Source organism: Scyliorhinus torazame, chromosome 9 (assembly GCF_047496885.1).
Source record: "Scyliorhinus torazame isolate Kashiwa2021f chromosome 9, sScyTor2.1, whole genome shotgun sequence".
Classification (NCBI taxonomy): domain Eukaryota; kingdom Metazoa; phylum Chordata; class Chondrichthyes; order Carcharhiniformes; family Scyliorhinidae; genus Scyliorhinus; species Scyliorhinus torazame.
In genome coordinates this window covers 205,299,650-205,317,786 of record NC_092715.1, presented here as the reverse complement: position 1 = coordinate 205,317,786, position 18,137 = coordinate 205,299,650, and the positions used below count along the sequence as shown (strand labels likewise).

Here is an 18,137-nt window from a genome sequence, read left to right as displayed (position 1 = left end):
AGGAATGGCAGCCGTCGATAAATGTGCGCAGGTTGCTCAATGTCATTACGATGCCCTCAGAGGGGCAGGAGTTAGAAGGGGTGGTGGCTATGGATGCGGAGAAGGGGTTCTCGGACATAACGTCTGAGATTCTGGGTGTAAGGATGGCCCCGAGTCCCGAGGGAGTGATATTTGGAGTGTCGGTAGATTCGGGTGTTCAGTTAGGGAGAGAGGCTGGTGTCTTGGCCTTTGCCTCCCTAATAGGTGGAGACGGATTGTGTTGAACTGGCGGGATTCAAGAGCTGCCAAAGGGGTGGGTGAGCAACCTGGCAGAATTCCTGCACTTGGAAAAGGTTAACTTCGCCTTACGGGGAGCGGAGGAGGGGTTCACCTGGAGGTGGAAGCTGTTTATCAATTTCAGGCAGTGAGAGGGGTTGAGGGGGGGGGGGGGGGGGGGGGGGGCGGGGAGGAGCCAGTTTTTTCCCCCTGATTTTTCTTCTGGAGGGGGGGGGGGGGTGAAAGAGATGAGGGAAAACTAAGGGGCGGGAGTTGTGGGTTAGTTATCAGGGGTTGTGGCTGACCCATGTTTCTGTATCGGTTTTCTGATATTTCTATGTATATGCGCAAAATGCCTTTAATAAAATATTGTTCAATGAGTATATGAATTTGGAGCAGGAGTAGACCCACCGAGCCATTCAATAAGATCATGGTTGATCAGATTGTGGCCTCAAATTAACATTCCCTACCCCCGATAATCTTTGACTCTCTTGTTAACAGTGCTCCAGATGTGGTCTCCTCAATGCCCTGTACAACAGTGTCTAAACATCACTACTTTTCTATCCAAATCCTTTGCAATAAACAACATTCCATTTGCTTTCCTAATCACTTGCTATACCTGCATACTAATTTTGTGAATCATGTACCAGATCCCTCTCTACCTCAAAAGTGTTCTGCAATCTCTTACCATTTAAATAATATGCTGCTTCTTCTGGCCAGAGTGGGCAAGTTCATATTTTCCCACATTATACTCCATCTGCCAAAGTTTTGCCCATTCACTTAATCTGTTTGGCTTTGTAGGTTCCATATGTCCTTTTCGCAACTTACTATCTTACCTATCTTTGCATCAGCAGCAATTTAGCAATCATACATTCTGTCCAAGTCATGAATACAAATTATAAATAGTTAATTTCCTCTACTGATTCCTGTGGCACTGCGTTCGTCACATATTGCTAACCCAAAAATGATCCATTAATGCCTATTCTTTGCTTCCTGTGAGCTAACCAATCCTCTATCTATGCTAATATATTATCCACTAAACCATTAACTCTTATTTTGCATCATAACCTTTTGATTTGTCACCTTATCATGTGCCTTCTGGAAATCCAAACACACCACATCCTCAGGTTCCCCTTTATCAATGTTGCTTGTTACTTCCTCAAAGAACGCCAATAAATTTGTCAAATGTGATTTCCCTTTCACAAATCCATGTTGACTCTACGTGATTGCATTGAGATTTAAGTGTCCCACTATAACCTTCTTAACCTCCTGGATACTTCTGTCAGCAATTGGCTTTTTCACTTTAATTGTACATGTTTGTTTACTATTGTAAAAATATTGGGGCTGAGGAACAAAGTTTATTTGACTGAAACAGTGAACCTGGACTGACATGTACAAAGAACAGCTAGTGAGGGAATCAGGATAACAGTAGGAGCAGTAATGTGGTGTGAGTGGGGGCGGCACAGGTTTCAGGTTACAGGTGGTCTATATAATTTTTACAATGTGGAATGAAAAGCCTCAGAAGCAAAGATATTGCAAACCTCTGACTTAGTCTATCAATTGTCATTTTGCAACATTTGGCTCCCTTCTGTGCCACCTCGGTACAATGGTTCGCAAACAATTTTGTCCATGGAACACCTGAGGCGGGACAAGACCCTGCAATCACTGACTGATTCTACCTCATTTACTTCCCAATGCAAACAACTCATCACAATTAATAGAATGAGGTTGCGTTTGATGAGACACCAATGAGGTGATATCTTGGCTCCAGGTTTGTGAACTCGAGGCTTATATTGGGCTCCATGTTCAGCTGGTTCCTCTTGTTTGCAGCCCAAGTGATGCAAATCCAATCTCGCAGTTAGATATTGTAACAGTGACCAAATCTCCTTTTGAAACTACATTGCTGTTGCTTTCATTCATTGCTACCTGTGCTCGCACACAGTCAACGCTCTGGTTGTACATCATCACCCGGGTGGTGGGGATGAGGATTCTGCTCTCCCTCGTCTGGCCTCGGCTGTGGCGCTGTTCAAAAGTAACTGGCATTTTGGACCAGCCCACATGCAGGATCCTCGTGAACCACCAATGATCCATAGACCACACTTGGAGTATCATCGACAGTGGCATTAGCAAACATGGTTATGTAGCTATAAAATCAGCAAGGGGGTCGAGAGCTGCAACATTTCACAATTTCAAGTATAACTTCCCACTTTTGAACATAAAATGGAACGGTCTAATGAATATAAAGCACAAATAAAACATGCAAGTGAAAGCTTAATGAATCACACATAGATGTGACATGTTGAGACAGTTGCATCTAATTATCGGAAACTCTTACCTGGAAAAGTGTGAGGATTGGAGGACCCTCTTTTAAGGCACTTGGAGCACAGGACATGCACAGTAAAGTATAACCCCGGCCATTCCTGGAGGAGCACATTTAGTTCTTCTACCAGAGGGATTATGGCTTGCCACGCTGTCCAAATATTTGGCAATGAAGCATGACTAGCAATAGATAAGGTGTCTGCTTGCAGACTACTTTGGGTTGGTCTATAACTGATCACCACTGGAACCTTGCCTCTGTAAGCAAATATCTGGTACTTGCCATCAGACCGGTGTACTATGTGAGAGTTGATCTGAACGCTATATCTGGCAAATAAGCCTGGTGGGAACAAAAAGGGGAAACTGTATTCCACTTGAAGCTGTTCAATTGCAAATGGTTGTCCAGTGAGGTTGGACCCATTGATCCAGGCTTCCGCATGGGGAACTTCATTTTTCACATAACAGGGGAACTTGAACCAAACTGCTGCACCATTTAGAGGTGTAATTTTGGGTTTGTTGAGGCAATAACAGAGTCCCATCTTCTCCAGTAATTCCAAGATCAGATGGAGATCCTGCTGAGTTTTGATGTGTGGCTTCAGAAGCAGTCGAATAATATGCAGGGGGAGCAGCCCATGGAGCAGGAACCCCTCCACATAATGATGGAGTTGTGTTGCCCTCAGCTCATCGATATTGGCATCTGCCAAGAGTTTCTGGAGCAGAACAGAGGCATCGCGCTGGAAGAAGACATTCAGGATGTCGATCAGCTTGGTCAAGTTGTGAAAGACGCATTCTTTAAGAGTCAGACTGTCCTCAAAATACAGCAGCTTACCACTTTCATGCAGGTAGGACAGGGCGCTTTGGAGTCGGTCTTCTGTAAGACCAGCTTGTAATCCCAGCCTGGCTGAGTCCCACCAGGAAAGCCAGAGCTCCTGCGGTTTATAATGCAGCTCTTCCAACCTTTGCCAGGACTTGGGCAAGACTCGGTGCAGATTGGGGAAAATCTCCCGGTGTTCAGCCACCGAAAGCAACTTGTCCTTCAACCGGTTAATTCCAATGTGGTCTTCCTGACAGCTCACAGCGATAACCGGGGACAGTATCTGAAGGCGGTTGTTCAATAGGTACTGTACCTGAGCCTTCTTCCTCCTCAGGTTCTTATCAGAAACTCCATAAAAGGGTGCGTGTGGGCTAGTCGCTCGCAGGTCAAACTCCTGCCCCAGGGCCCCGTCCACCTTCTCGGCCACAGCCTGCATGACCTCAACGTCTCGCTTCTCTTGGAGGGCGATTTGATGATGGATGTCCAGGCATTTTTCCTCCACCTCTTTCTCATTGCACTGGTCCACATGGGCACCCACCACACACACAACGCCATGAGGGACCCGGGCCCCGAGCAGGTGCAAGAAATACCCAACCAACTCGTAAAACCGATCGGAGGCGTAAGCCTTCAGACTGACTACTAGGACGTAAAGAGCGCCAGGAGAGAGGAAGAAGGGCTGGATAAGATCATAGTTCTGGTCCCCAGCCAAGTCATAGACAATGAAGGTTAAATTCTTCTCCGCATCGGCCACCCACGGAGTCACCTCGATCCCTTTGCCGTGGATTGCAGGGAGACTCGACATGTTTCCAACCAGGCAGCGCCTCAGCGATGTCTTGCCAGCGCATTTGGAGCCCATCAGTACAAGTTTCAACCTGGGCTTCACCGCAGGCTGGGACAGGGCCAGCTCCTTCTGATAGGCCGCGATGTAGGGAATCCCTTTCATGCAGACTTCGTAGGGCGGCTGGATCAAAGGGTTGTCCTTGATCTTCCAGAGGCTGACCTTGGAGAGCTTGCCAAAGGAATCGGGGAGGATGGCGATCTGGTTGCCCTGCAGGACCAGCTCCTCCAGGTCGACCAGCTCCACGATGGAGTCGGGCAGGTACCGGACCTTGTTGTTGTCCAGCCACAGCGCGGCCAGCTTGCCCAGGTTGGAGATCTTGGGCGGGATGGCCGACAGGCCGTTGCGGCTGAGGTAGAGCTCCTCCAGGTTGCCCAGCTGCAGCAGGGCGGCGGGGAAGTCCTCCAGGCGGTTGGAGGACAGGTTGATCATCTTGAGGAGCCCCAGGTCGCCGAAGCTGGGCGGCAGGGAGCGCAGGGCGTTGTTGTCCAGCATCAGGCTCTCCAGGGCGCCCAGGCGGCAGAAGGTGTCGGGCAGGCAGGGCAGCTGCAGGCCGCTCAGCCACAGGATCTTGACGGAGCGCAGCCGCGGGATCTCGGGCGGCAGGGCCCGCACGCAGTTGCCGGAGAAGTCCAGCTCCTCCAGGCGGCCCAGCTGCAGCAGCTGCGGCGGGAAGTGGGTGAGGCGGTTGTGGTCCAGGTCCAGGGTGCGCAGGCCCTGCAGCTGGCCGAAGGTGGCGGGCAGTTGGGCCAGCTGGTTGAAGCTGAGGTCGAGCTCCTCCAGGCGGCCCAGCAGGCCCAGCTCGGGCGGCAGCAGGCGCAGCTGGTTGTGGCTGAGGCACAGCTTGCGGAGGCGGCGCAGGCAGGCCAGCTCGCCGCGCAGCTGGCCCAGGCAGTTGTGGGCCAGGTCGAGCTCGTCCAGCTGGCCCAGGGCCCACAGCGGCGGCGGCAGGCGGCAGAAGCGGTTCCTCCGCAGGATGAGGGCCCGCAGGTTGGCCAGCGAGCCGGCGTCCAGCCCCTCGGGCAGCTCCTGCAGCGAGTTGTTGGCCAGGTTGAGGACGTGCACCTGGCCCAGGTTGTCGGGCAGCCTCAGGCCGCTCAGGCCGAGCTGCCGCAGGTCGCTGCGCAGTTTCCTGCAGCGCAGCGCGGCCTCCCGCCACACTTTCACCGTCTTCACGCTGCCCGCGCTCTCCGACATGTCGAGGAGGGCACACGCAGGCCTTTTCCCTTCCCGGCTGCCTCCTTACATGCTCAGCCGCTCCCTCTCCATTGCCGCCTCTGTGCACCGACTCCCCGGCATCTCACACCGGGAGGCATGGGGTCCTGGTGGCCGGGGACAGCGAGGGGGGGGAAGAAGAAGAAGCCGTCGCCTTCCTCCTCCACCCCCTTTAATCTCTCGCCGTCTGCGCCCGGGGGGGGCGGAGGCTGCTGCAGCCCTTCCCTCTCTCCCGCCCCGGCCTCCGCTCCTCCTCCCGTCCCTGACAGCGCGCAGCCAATAACCCGGCCCTGGGGGCACCCTCGCCAGCCGCCGCCCCTCGCCAGCCTCCGCCCCTCTGATCAGCAGCAGCCCGGCAGCAACAAAGAGCCAAGCTGGCTTGGGGAACAGACACCCTCAAAAGCCCGTGAACCTCTCCCTGCCCGGGCCGGGGATGGGTAGCTGCCTCTGCGTTCAATCGACTGCAGGGGAAATTGAAGAGCAAATTCAAATAGCCTGACCATTCATAAACCGATTCTCTCTTTGCCATGTTCTTTTTTTACCCCTTTGTTGTTCCATCTTTATCTTCAATGCCTTTGACCTCGTTAAAACCACGACTCTCTCTCTGACCTTAGCCCTTCACCCTGGCACAACCCTCATCTCTGCTCCCTCAAGTCCGAGTACCACACACTTGAACAGATTTAGTCATTCCCTGCCAGATCTGGCTGCACCACATAAAGTCCTTTCCGTTCCTGCTCTCACCTACTGCTCATTATTCCAGGGTAATCCTGGAATACAGGTACTCTTATTCACTTCCGTTGTGAAAATGATTCTTATTCGAATTTTTCACATTTTACCGTTTTACAAAACAAGACAGAAACATTACACCCTCAAATACAATAAGCACTGTACCAATCTCCATGCTTGCCTCCTCCCCCCTAACAGTTGACCGTAACTAGCTCTCCGAAATGCAAAATAAACCCGTTGCGGAGCCCCTCACTTGCCCCCTTCAGGGCAAATTTCACCTTCTCAAGATTTTCCCATTAACTTCATTGCAGTGTTAATGTAAGCCTACTTGTGACACTAATAAAGATTATTATTATGTAAGAACTCCATTAGATCCCCCAAACCATGTCGAGGCACAGGGTGGAGAAGCTGACCTCCAACTCAACAGAACCTGCCTGTGAGCAATCAACGGGGCGAAGGCTTAAATATCTGCCCCCTCCCCCCTCTCTGTCTGCAACTCCAGCAGGTCCGACACCCCGAATATGGCCCCCAGGGGACCCGACTTCAAATCCACATGCCGGATGGCTGACGTGGTGCTGAAAAACGACCCCCAGAATTTCTCCAACTTTGGGCAAGACCAGAACATATGCACATATTAGCCGGGCCCCTCCCACATTGTTTGAAAGTATCCCAGGCTCCCCTAGTCATTATCAAAGTCAGGGTCGCGACCTGTGGGTGGGTCGGGGACGGGTGTCGGGAGAGTCACGGAGCTATCCATCGTGGTATCCCCGATCACAGGAATTAATGTGCAATGGCTGCAGCAACTGGCTATCAAAAATGCCGGCTGCAACCGGCTTTAAAAATGATGGCTGTGACCGGCATTTCAGAATGCCGATCATGCTGCCCATGCGTGCCCGCTCATCAATGCAAATGCCGGAGTCCAGAGAGAAACACCGTCTTCTGACGTCAGCGTGCTGACCCAGGAGAAGATTTTTTTTAAATTCAATGCAGTCTTCCTGCCTGAAGCGACGGTAGAGAGCGGTCCACAAGCCCCGAACATTGATGTCATGTGCTCTGGGCGCGATTGCGATTCCTTCATTTTGTCAGCAGCAAACAAGCAACAGAACTGTAAGATTTAAAATGGATCATTTTGTAATAAGGATGGGAGGGCCAAAGACACAAACAGGCCAGGTCACAACTAAACCTGCTGGAGAGAGTGGCTCAGGAGAATCCACAGTGGGACAAAGCAGTGGTGTTGTGAGCTCCAGGACCTCTGATGAACAACCCATACAGAAATGTACCATTGAATGATAAAGCAAGTGAGACCGTGAGGGCCAAGCAGGCTCACCTGTCGCATTAAAAGTAAACAAAAATGGTGGGTCCCGAAGGTTGGCCAGTTGGTAAAAATGGGTCCCCGGAAAAAAAGTTTGAAAAACACTGCTCTACTCCCTCAAACAGCTGGCTCATCCAAGGGCGGCACAACGCAGTGGTTAGCACTGCTGCATCACAGCTCCAGGGACCCGGGTTCAATTCCGGCCTCGGGTGACTGTCTGTGTAGAGTTTGCACTTTCTCCTCATGTCTGCAGGTGCTCCGGTTTCCTCCCACAATCCAAAGATGTGCAGGTTAGGTGGATTGGCCATGCTAAATTGCCCTGAGTGTCCAAAAGGTTAGTATAGGTGGGGTTACTGGCTGACGGGAATAGAATGGAAGCATGGGCTTAAGTAGGGTGCTCTTTCTAAGGGCCGGTGCAGACTCAATGGGCTGAATGGCCTCCTGCACTGTTAATTCTATGATATATGAAATGCATCCTGTACATCGCCTTCAACTGTATCAATCCCAGCCTTGCGCACGAGGTTAAGGCATTCCCCTTCCGCAGGACCTCACACCACACTCCCTCCCCCAGCTCCATCCCCAATCCCGCCCTCCAACCCATTACCGACAGCACCTTCTCCAACAATGAGGAGGCAGGCAATATCTGAAAGGTCGGGGAAACCTTTCTAGCAAAGTACCACACCTGCATATACCGAAAACCCTCCTCACGCAGAAACCAAAACTTCTCCCTCAACTCCTCCAAACTTGCGAACCGCCCTTCCAAAAACAAATCCCTGATCTCCTTCACCCCTCTCTCTTTCCATCCCCGAAACCTTGCATCCACCCTCCCGGCTCAAATCCATGATTCCCCCGGGGAGACATCAACCTTGGCCCTGTTTCCAACCTAAAGTGCTGCCGAAATTGCCTCCAAAGACTCAATATGGCAACCACCACCAGGACTTCCCAAATAGTTCCCTGGGGCAAACAGAAGCGGTGCCTACAAGAACCCGCCTCCATCCTCACCCATAAAGCCTCCGCCTCCCTACTCCAGCCCTACACCTCCGCGTTCACCGCCCAGTAATAATACAACAAGTTCAGAAGGCCCAACTGCTGGCCCCTCGGAAGTGCCACCTTCCTAATCTTGGCCACCGTCCCTGCCCAAACAAATGACAAAACTAATCTGTCCACCCCCTTAAAAAACTACTTTGGCAAAAAGACCAGTAGGCACTGAAATAAGAATAAAAACTGCGGCAAAATGTTCATCTTAACTGCCTGCACCTGACCTGCCAGCGACTGGGGAAGACTGGCCCACCTTAATAAATCCGCTTTCACCCTCCCAACAAGACTTGGAAAGTTCAGCCTACGAAGCTGCGCACAATCCCAGGCTACCTGCACCCCTAAATCCCTGATATTGGTTGTTGCCACCCCAGTCAGCAACCCCCCCATTCCAACCCCCACCCCTGAAGAAGACACCACAAAATACTCGCTTTTCCCAAAATTCACCTTATATCCCGAAAACGCCCCAAATCTCTTAAGCAGACCCATTATGCCCCCACCGAAGAGCTTGTGTCCGAAATATATAACAGCAGATTATTGGCGTACAGCGACACCCTGTGCTCCACTTCCCCCCTCACTATCCCCTTCCATAAATCTGAGCACATCAGCACATTGGTCAAGGGCTCTATCGTCAGGGCAAACCGAAGAGGGGACATGGGACATCCCTGCCTCGTTGGTACTCATATCCACGGCATCACCAAGACTGCTATTTCTCCGTCTGTTACGTCACCCAACTTCATCCTTGTCTCAGCTCAATGACTCTGAGCCAAAGTTACTCAAGCCACAAACACTTATTACAGACGTGTTTGCCCTTGATCACAATGTTATTTAGAAGCTCCCACATACTGCAGCCTTGACACATCACCTGCCCTGCCATCTTAATGTGTTTTAAATTATTACTTAATTACATTATTTACTTATTTATGGTGCTTTTTATATATTTTATTAAATAACCACCAAGTTGTGAACTGTTTTAAACCCTAGGTAAAGGGTAGAACTTACCCACATTCTCACCAAACAGCAAACCCATCTCCTTATCATAGGATAACAACCAATCCTAAAGGGTGAGTAAGATTTTTAAAAAAGCAATGGGAAAGAAACACCTCTAACCCTCCCACTTTATCAAACTCCCTGTGGTATTATAGGTATTACGGTACCTGAGAGGCTGAAGTACCATTGGTAGACCCTATATGCTTGCTATTGGCTAGAGTGTATAATAGCTCCGCCCTGATAGGCGGGGTATAAGAACCCATGCCGTCCCAGCAGCCCTCATTCTTTACCTGAGCTGCTGGGGGAAACATCTAGCTTATTAAAGTCTTCAGTTGGACCACAACCTCGTTTTAGTGGTCATTGATCGTGCATCAATTTAATAAGCTAGATTTTAAGAAGAAAGGATGAGCACCGAATCAAGCCGGAGTGTCTGCAACTTAGCCCTCACGCGGCGAACTCAGCGGCGATCTTTAAGCGCTGGCATGTTTTAAAGGGTATCTCGAGACGGCAGAAAACGCACCCACGGGAGAGCAGAAACTGCACGTCCTGCACTCAAGGGTGAGCCCGGAGAACTACACCCTCATCGAGGAAGTGGAAGACTACGATGCAGCAATCGAGCTGCTAAAAGGACACTATATTCGCCCGGTAAACCAGGTCTACGCCCTGCATCTGCTTGCAACAAGACGGCAAACCCCTGGGGAATCATTGGAGGAATTCTACCGCGCACTGCTGGTGCTGGGCAGAAGCTGCGGCTGCCCTCAAGTTTCGGCGAGCGAACACACGGAACTCTTAGTCCGGGTTGCTTTCGTGGCAGGTATGCTTTCATCACAAATCCGCCAGCGCCTGTTAGAGAAAGACACCATGGGTCTTAGGGAGGTACGGGCTCTTGCAGGCTCCCTGGACGTGGCCTCCAGGAATGCCCGCGTCTACTTTCCCGACCTGCAGGGGATGCGGCAAAAAGGGCCATTTCGTGGCAGTATGTCAGGCCCGAGCGGTGGCCGCGGTCTCCAGCGGCGAATCCGGACTGCCAGCACAAACTTCTCCACAGGCCCCGTGTGGCCAGCGGTCGCCGCCACCCCCATATCCCACGGCCATGTGCGGACCCCGGGCGCCGCCATCTTGTTCCACGGACGCCACACTTGAGGGATGGGCGCCACCATTTTGTGCACCCCCAGCCATGTGCGACCAATGGGAGACGCCACCTTGGATGAACCCCCAGGAGCCCAGCTCGGCCGACCACACACTGCCTGAACAGAATTCCCAACTACTGCGATTGGCCATGGTGACTCTGGATCAATCGGGCAGCACGGTAGCATTGTGGATAGCACAATTGCTTCACAACTCCAGGGTCCCAGGTTCGATTCTCGCTTGGGTCACTGTCTGTGCGGAGTCTGCCCATCCTCCCCATGTGTGCGTGGGTTTCCTCCGGGTGCTCCGGTTTCCTCCCACATCCCAAAGATGTGCAGGTTAGGTGGATTGGCCATGATAAATTACCCTTAGTGTCCAAAATTGCCCTTAGTGTTGGGTGGGGTTACTGGGTTATGGGGATAGGGTGGAGATGTTGACCTTGGGTAGGGTGCTCTTTCTAAGAGCCGGTGCAGACTCGATGGGCCGAATGGCCTCCTTCTGCACTGTAAATTCTATGATATTCTATGATAATCTATGATAATCTCGACCTTGAACACTCTCAACCGCTACGACGACCGTTTTCATCAACGGGCACGAGACGTCCTGCTTAATTGACTCTGGGAGCACGGAGAGCTTCATACACCCCGATACGGTAAGGCGCTGTTCCCTCCTCATCCACCCTGTTAATCAAAAAATCTCACTGGCCTCCAGTTCCCACTCAGTGGAGATAAAGGGGTTTTGTTTAGCAAACCTCACAGTCCAGGGAAGGGAGTTCACAAATTTCCATCTCTACGTCCTTCCCCACCTCTGCGCGGCTACACTCCTGGGTTTAGACTTCCAGTGTAACCTTCAAAGTCTGACCTTCCAATTAGGCGGCCCTATACCCGCCCTTACTGTCTGCGGTCTCGCGACCCTTAAGGTCAACCCGCCTTCCCTGTTTACGAACCTCACCCCGGACTGCAAACCTGCCGCCACCAGGAGCAGATGGTACAGTGCCCAGCACCGGACCTTCATCAGGTCCGAGGTCCAAAGACTGCTGGGGGAAGGGGTTATCGAAGTGAGCAACAGCCCCTGGAGAGCTCAAGTAGTGGTGGTAAAGACAGGGGAGAAGCATAGGATGGTCATCGACTACAGTCAGACCATCAACAGGTTTACGCAGCTGGACGCGTACCCCCTCCCCCGTATATCCGACCTGGTAAACAGGATCGTGCATTATAAGGTCTTCTCCACGGTGGATCTCAAGTCCGCCTACCACCAGCTCCCCATCCGCACTAGTGACCGCAAATACACTGCCTTCAAGGCAGACGGGCGGCTCTATCACTTCTTAAGGGTTCCCTTTGGTGTCACTAACGGGGTCTCGGTCTTTTAGCGCGAGATGGACCAAATGGTTGAATGGTACGGTTTACGGGCAACATTCCCGTATCTCGATAATGTCACCATCTGCGGCCACGACCAGCAGGACCACGACACCAACCTCCGAAAATTTCTCCAGACCGATAAAATCCTTAACCTAACATACAATAAGGATAAATGGGTGTTTAGCACCGACCGTCTAGCCATTCTCGGCTATGTAGTGCGAAATGGAGTTATAGGCACCGACCCTGAACGCATGCGCCCCCTTATGGAGTTCCCCCTTATGGAGTTCCCCCACCCTCACTGCTCTAAGGCCCTAAAACGCTGACTAGGGTTTTTTAGCTACTACGCCCAGTGGGTCCCCAACTATCTGGACAAGGCCCGTCCCCTGATCCAATCCACAGTTTTTCCCCTGTCGATAGAGGCCCGCCAGGCCTTCAGCCGCATCAAAGCAGACATTGCAAAGGCCACGATGCACGCCATCGACGAGTCCCTCCCCTTCCAGGTTGAGAGCGATGCATCCGACGTAGCTCTGGCGGCAACCCTCAGCCAAGCGGGCAGACCCGTGGCCTTCTTCTCCCGTACCCTCCATGCTTCCGAAATCCGCCACTCCTCAGTCGAAAAGGAGGCCCAGGCCATAGTAGAAGCTGTGCGACATTGGAGGCATTACCTGGCCGGCAGGAGATTCACTCTGCTCACGGACCAACGGTCGGTGGCTTTCATGTTTGATAATGTGGGGCAAGATAAAAAACGACAAGATCTTGCGGTCGAGGATCGAACTCGCCACCTACAACTACGAGATCTTGTATCGTCCTGGGAAGCTAAATGAGCTTCCTGATGCCCTGTCCTGCGGCATATGTGCCACTGCACAAGTGGACCGCCTCCACGAGGACCTCTGCCACCCGGGGGTCACTCGCTTTTTCCATTTCGTCAAGACCCGCAACCTGCCCTACTCCATCGAGGAGGTCAGGACAACCACCAGGGACTGCCAAATCTGCACGAAGTGCAAACCGCACTTCTACCGGCCAGAGAGAGCGCACCTGATAAAGGCTTCCTGTCCCTTTGAACGCCTCAGAATGGACTTCAAAGGCCCCCTCCCCTCAACCGACCGCAACATGTACTTCCTGAACGTGATTGACCAGTACTCCCGGTTCCCATTCGCCATCCCTTGCCCCGACATGACCGCCTCCACCGTCATCAAGGCCCTCCATAGCATCTTTGCACTGTTCGGGTTCCCCGCTTACATACACAGTGATAGGGGGTCCTCCTTTATGAGCGACGAACTTCGTCAATTCCTGCTCAGCAAGGGCATCGCCTCGAGCAGGACGACCAGTTACAACCCCCGGGGTAACGGACAGGTAGAGAGGGAGAACGGAACGGTCTGGAAGACCGTCCTACTGGCCCTATGGTCCAGGAACCTCCCAGTCTCCCGCTGGCAAGAAGTCCTCCCGGATGCCCTCCACTCCATCTGGTCACTACTTTGTACAACCACCATTCAGACACCTCACAAACGTCTCCTTGTCTTCCCTAGGAGGTCCTCCTCCGGGTCCTCGCTCCCGACCTGGCTGGCAGCACCCGGACCCATCCTGCTCTGAAAACACGTGCGGGCGCACAAGTCGGACCCGTTGGTCGAGAGGGTCCATCTGCTCCATGCTAACCCCCAGTACGCCTACGTGGCATACCCCGACGGCCGACAAGATACGGTCTCCCTACGGGACCTGGCGCCCGCCGGAACTCCACACACATTCCAGCCACCAGTTCCACCCTCCCCTCTACCGCAGCACCTTACAGGAGGATCGGTCCTTCCGCCGCCCCTACCTAGGCCCCCCCACCCACCAACGCCCCCCCGCAGGCGCTCCCTCCCCAGGTCAGCCGTTTTCCCCACCAGCGCCGTCTAGGGGTGACAAAGCTGCCATGGAGATCGAAGCCATGCTCCCGGAGTCACAGACGCCCGAGCCTCCACCGGAGTCACCATCGAGACTCCGACGATCACAGAGGACGACCAGGGCCAGGACCAATCGACTGATTGCTTCATTTTAACTGTAATCTGTAAATATAAAACACCGAATGTACATCGCTACCAGACTTGTAAATAGTTACTAAACACTGTACGGAGGTATTACGGTACCTCCATAACTAATTATACCATGTTGTTATGTTTTGTAGTTGCTGGCCACCACCCCCGTTGGACTTTTTTTTAACAGGGGGTGAATGTGGTATTATAGATATTACGGTATCTGAGAGGCTGAAGTACCATTCGTAGAACCAATATGCTTGCTATTGGCTAGAGTGTATAATAGCTCCGCCCTGATAGGCGGGGTATAAGAACCCGTGCCGTCCCAGCAGCCCTCATTCTGTACCTGAGCTGCTGGGGGAAACATCTAGCTTATTAAAGCCTTCAGTTGGACTACAACCTCGTTTTAGTGGTCATTGATCGTGCATCACTCCCCACTTACAAAACTCTAAGCTTGCATTCTGAGCCTTGGTGAACTCCGGTGCTTCAATAAAAACTTCAAAACAATCCTGAAAAAGCGTTGTAGTTGGAGGTGTCATATTTCAGATGAGACATTAAACTGAAAACTCATCTTTGCTCATGCGTAGGTGGCACAAAAAAATTGCCACAATTTTGAAGAAAAACAGGGGTGTTCTACTTGGTGTCTTGGCCAATATTTATCAAAAAGTCACTGTTTGCAAAGTACTTTGGGATGCCTTAATGAGGTGGTACATTCTGCCTTTCACGTGGCATAATTTATCAACTAGAATGTTAAATTGATACTTTGGACCCATAAAAAAGCCTTTTTAAAGTCAAAATCAGGGTCTTTTTCAGTGCCCCAGCTCATACTTACTCCTTTCATCCAAATGCAAACCCAAACTTAAATGGTGTGCCAGAATTGTTTTCTCTCAGATAAGCCGAAAGAATACTTGCCCAGAAGCATTTGGCAAAAGAATGTATTTCAAAATAATTATCTTACAAATCACAGGTCTGTCAGTGAGCCCCAAAGGCAGAGGCCATGCTGCCAGCAGTTTGATTAAAATCTCGCCATCCACGGAGTTCCTCACTATTTCATAATTAATCGAGGTGGAATATGGGATGGAGGCTGGAGATCAGGAGGAAGGAGTAATTGGGAGGGAGGGAAAGATCAAGGAGGGGGAGAAAGAATTGGGAGCTCGCAATGATTTTCAGCATTGCATTGGACCTGAGAGAAACATTCCTCCACATGCATTGAAGGATTTGTTTTTGCAAACTTACTTCTGAGGTGGCAGCCTATGGTAATCCCAGCCTATGGTAATCCCAGCCTATGGTAATCCCAGCCTATGGTAATCCCTTTAGAGACTGCTGGGTAGGCCACATTTTCCCGAATGCAGATGCCCTGGCATCAGCTTTAATAGGCATTAGACCTTGATTTGGAGATGCAAAGTACCCAATGTCTCCTGCACTTGCATAGTGAATGTCTCTCTTCTGCCTTTACTAATATGGAATGCTTTGGTGCTCATTTTAAGTTTGAGGTCAGCAAATTTCAAAACCAGAGTTATGGCAGTATTACACAGGCAATCAGTCAGGTTTTAATCAAGAGACTGTAAGGTTCACGCCTAAGCCTGGAGTTGGCAGGTAAGATAAAGAGTTCGGTTTTTATATTCAGAACTTGTTTTGAAAGATGGGCAAAATGCCAAAAACCCGAAAGCAAGCACAGAAAAGGAGACAGGGTGTGTACGTTATTTATTTTCCTCATGTTTCAAGGAAAGAAGTAAATATTGGATGAAGTAAGCGGGGTTTGATTACAACTGTCGCTCTGTATGTTCACTGCTGCCTGAGAAATAAAGCAGTTTAATGGTTTACATTCGACTTCAAACCAGTAATATGATTTTCACTGTGTTCAGAAAGAACAGAAAGACACATGTGAGGACATGGGGGAAAGACGCAATAGCTTGTTCCGATTGCAAGTGGACACCCATGGGTAACTATTGTATAACTGATGTTGGACAATACAGGTGGACTCCGGAACATGCTCAGACCACTTGTGGAAGTTACCAGCACAAGTGTCCAAGAGAGTACAAAAGCATACATTGAATATTATATCAGTGGCATTTCCTTCTTCTAATCTCCAACCTTCGCTCACCTACACGTGGTCCATCTCTGATTCTTCCCTCATGGGCGGCACAATAGCACAGTGGTTAGCACTGTTGCTTCACCACCAGGGTCTCAGGTTCGATTCCCGGCTTGGGTCACTGTCTGTGCAGAGTCTGCATGTTCTCCCAGTGTTTATGTGGGTTTCCTCCGGGTGCTCCAGTTTTCTCCCACAAGTCCCGAAAGATGTGCTGTCAGGTGAATTGGACATTCTGAATTCTCCCTCTGTGTACCCGAGCAGGCGCCGGAATGCGGCGACGGGTGTAATTGATAATATGGAAAGATGTGTCATTTGAAACATGGAAGTCTGGCAATATCTGGTCTGAGAGAAACATGAGAGAATACAGGGCAAGATCCCACAAAGGGTTAACAGCAGCTGCCAGGAGAGGATTGTAAAATGCAGATAGCCTTAGTCAAGCAGGCTGAGCAAACAAAACAAGCAGGATTTTTGTATGAAGCTAAAAACAATGGTTCACACCTTCATTGGAATTAACTATCTCAGTAAGCAGCTGGAAAGGAAAGGATGAGGTTCAGTTGAATTTGGTGACAATTCTAGGTGTGAAATTCTGCTAACACCAGGTAAATTAAAGAAAATTGGAGACTATCAGTTTACGAGAAACATAATTTAAAGCCAAAATAAAAGTCAAAATTATGAGCTGGGGACACAATTGGAAAATAAAACTATAGAAATGACAGGAACCAAAATTCACACCCCTTGAAACCAAAGCATTTTTGAATATCACAAAGGAAACAATGTAATCAGAGACCTGAGAGGTGAGGCCATGTCAAAATGAATACTTAGTTGTATTAGAATGTTTAGATCAAAGATACTTTTTACAATCAAAGTGAAAAAAGTTGCTTTACAATAAAGTCATAAAAACTTAATAACTGGTAGAAAGAGAATATAAACCCAGAGACCAGAGCAGGAACTACCATAACTCAGAGAGAAGCAGAGAGGCGGAGACGCAGAGAAGGACCAAGCAGCTCAGAGTCAGATTGCAGTCAGCTCGGCCATATGAAAGGGACAGGGCAAAGCAGCCGAGCTAAAATAGCTAATACATCTAAGGAAGACTAGAATTTAAAGAGGAGGCAGAGTCAGCTTAGAGTCAGCTCAGAGATAGCCAGCAAGGCCAGCTCTCATACCTCGGTACATGGGAAAGATAGGACATAGCAACCGAGCAGAACAGTGAATACATCTAAAGAAGACTAGATTTTAAAAAAGAAGATTGATTGTCAAGTTGGGCCTGAAGGTCCCCTTCAACCAACCAGAAGGACCCAGAAGCAAGATCTTTTTCCTTTCTGTAAAGAAAGTAATTTCAGCTTTAAAAAAAAATAAATAATAATAAAATAACTTAATTTAATCTGAAAAAATGGCTATTCCAAAGTCTACTTTACTTACTTAGCAATGCTAAGGATCGCGATCATGCTACTAAGTGGTAAGTAGATGAAATCTTCGGTGAAGGTATGGGTTATACTGGGGGATAACTTGAAAACATAGTTTGACCTGAATAGCACCCACTGAAGCCTGCATCGGAGACAGGGAGTGAGAATCCCTGTTCACCATTTAAGAATGTCGGCCCTTTTTGGTATCGGGGGACTTCTAAGAATAGTGGTGAGTTTTCAACAGAAGGGGCTTTTCACGGTAACTTCATTGCAGTGTTAATGTATGCCTACTTGTGACAATAAAGATTATTATTATATTATTCCCTTCCTTGACATTCTGTCTCCATTTTTGGGGATAGGCTATCAACAAATATTTTACTATTAGCCCACTGACTCCCACAGTACTTCAACTTCGCTTCCTCACTTCCTGCCCCCAACAGGATTCCATTCTCCCAGTTTCCCCATCTCCATCACATCTGTTCTAATATGTCTTCCTTTTTCCTCAACCAAGGCATAAACCCCTCCAGGGTTGACAGGTCCCTCGACTAGGTCGGTCCCATTTCTCACATTGCTGCTCTCACCCACTCCCTCCCTCGTAGAATCATGATAGGACTTCCCTTGCCCTCCTCGCCTTTCACCCTCCGGC

At 50.2% G+C, this 18,137-nt stretch overlaps 1 protein-coding gene across 3 annotated transcripts in view; it reads right to left on the bottom strand.

The window, feature by feature from the left end:
• Positions 1-5,665, bottom strand: part of mfhas1 (multifunctional ROCO family signaling regulator 1) — a 102,131-nt gene extending 96,466 nt beyond the window's left edge. Inside the window, exons 1-2 of one of the 3 annotated variants that reach the window (XM_072517020.1) lie at positions 2,591-5,665; positions 2,008-2,485 (exon numbers count right to left, since the gene is read on the bottom strand). In XM_072517020.1, coding sequence (XP_072373121.1) covers positions 2,445-2,485; positions 2,591-5,420 — 2,871 coding nt within the window. In that variant the 5' untranslated portion in view covers positions 5,421-5,665 and the 3' untranslated portion in view covers positions 2,008-2,444. Of the gene's footprint in view, positions 1-2,007; positions 2,486-2,590 lie in introns of those variants that run through there. The other 2 variants (XR_011949174.1, XM_072517019.1) reach the window with 2 other exon arrangements.
• Between the last annotated feature and the right edge of the window lie 12,472 nt (positions 5,666-18,137).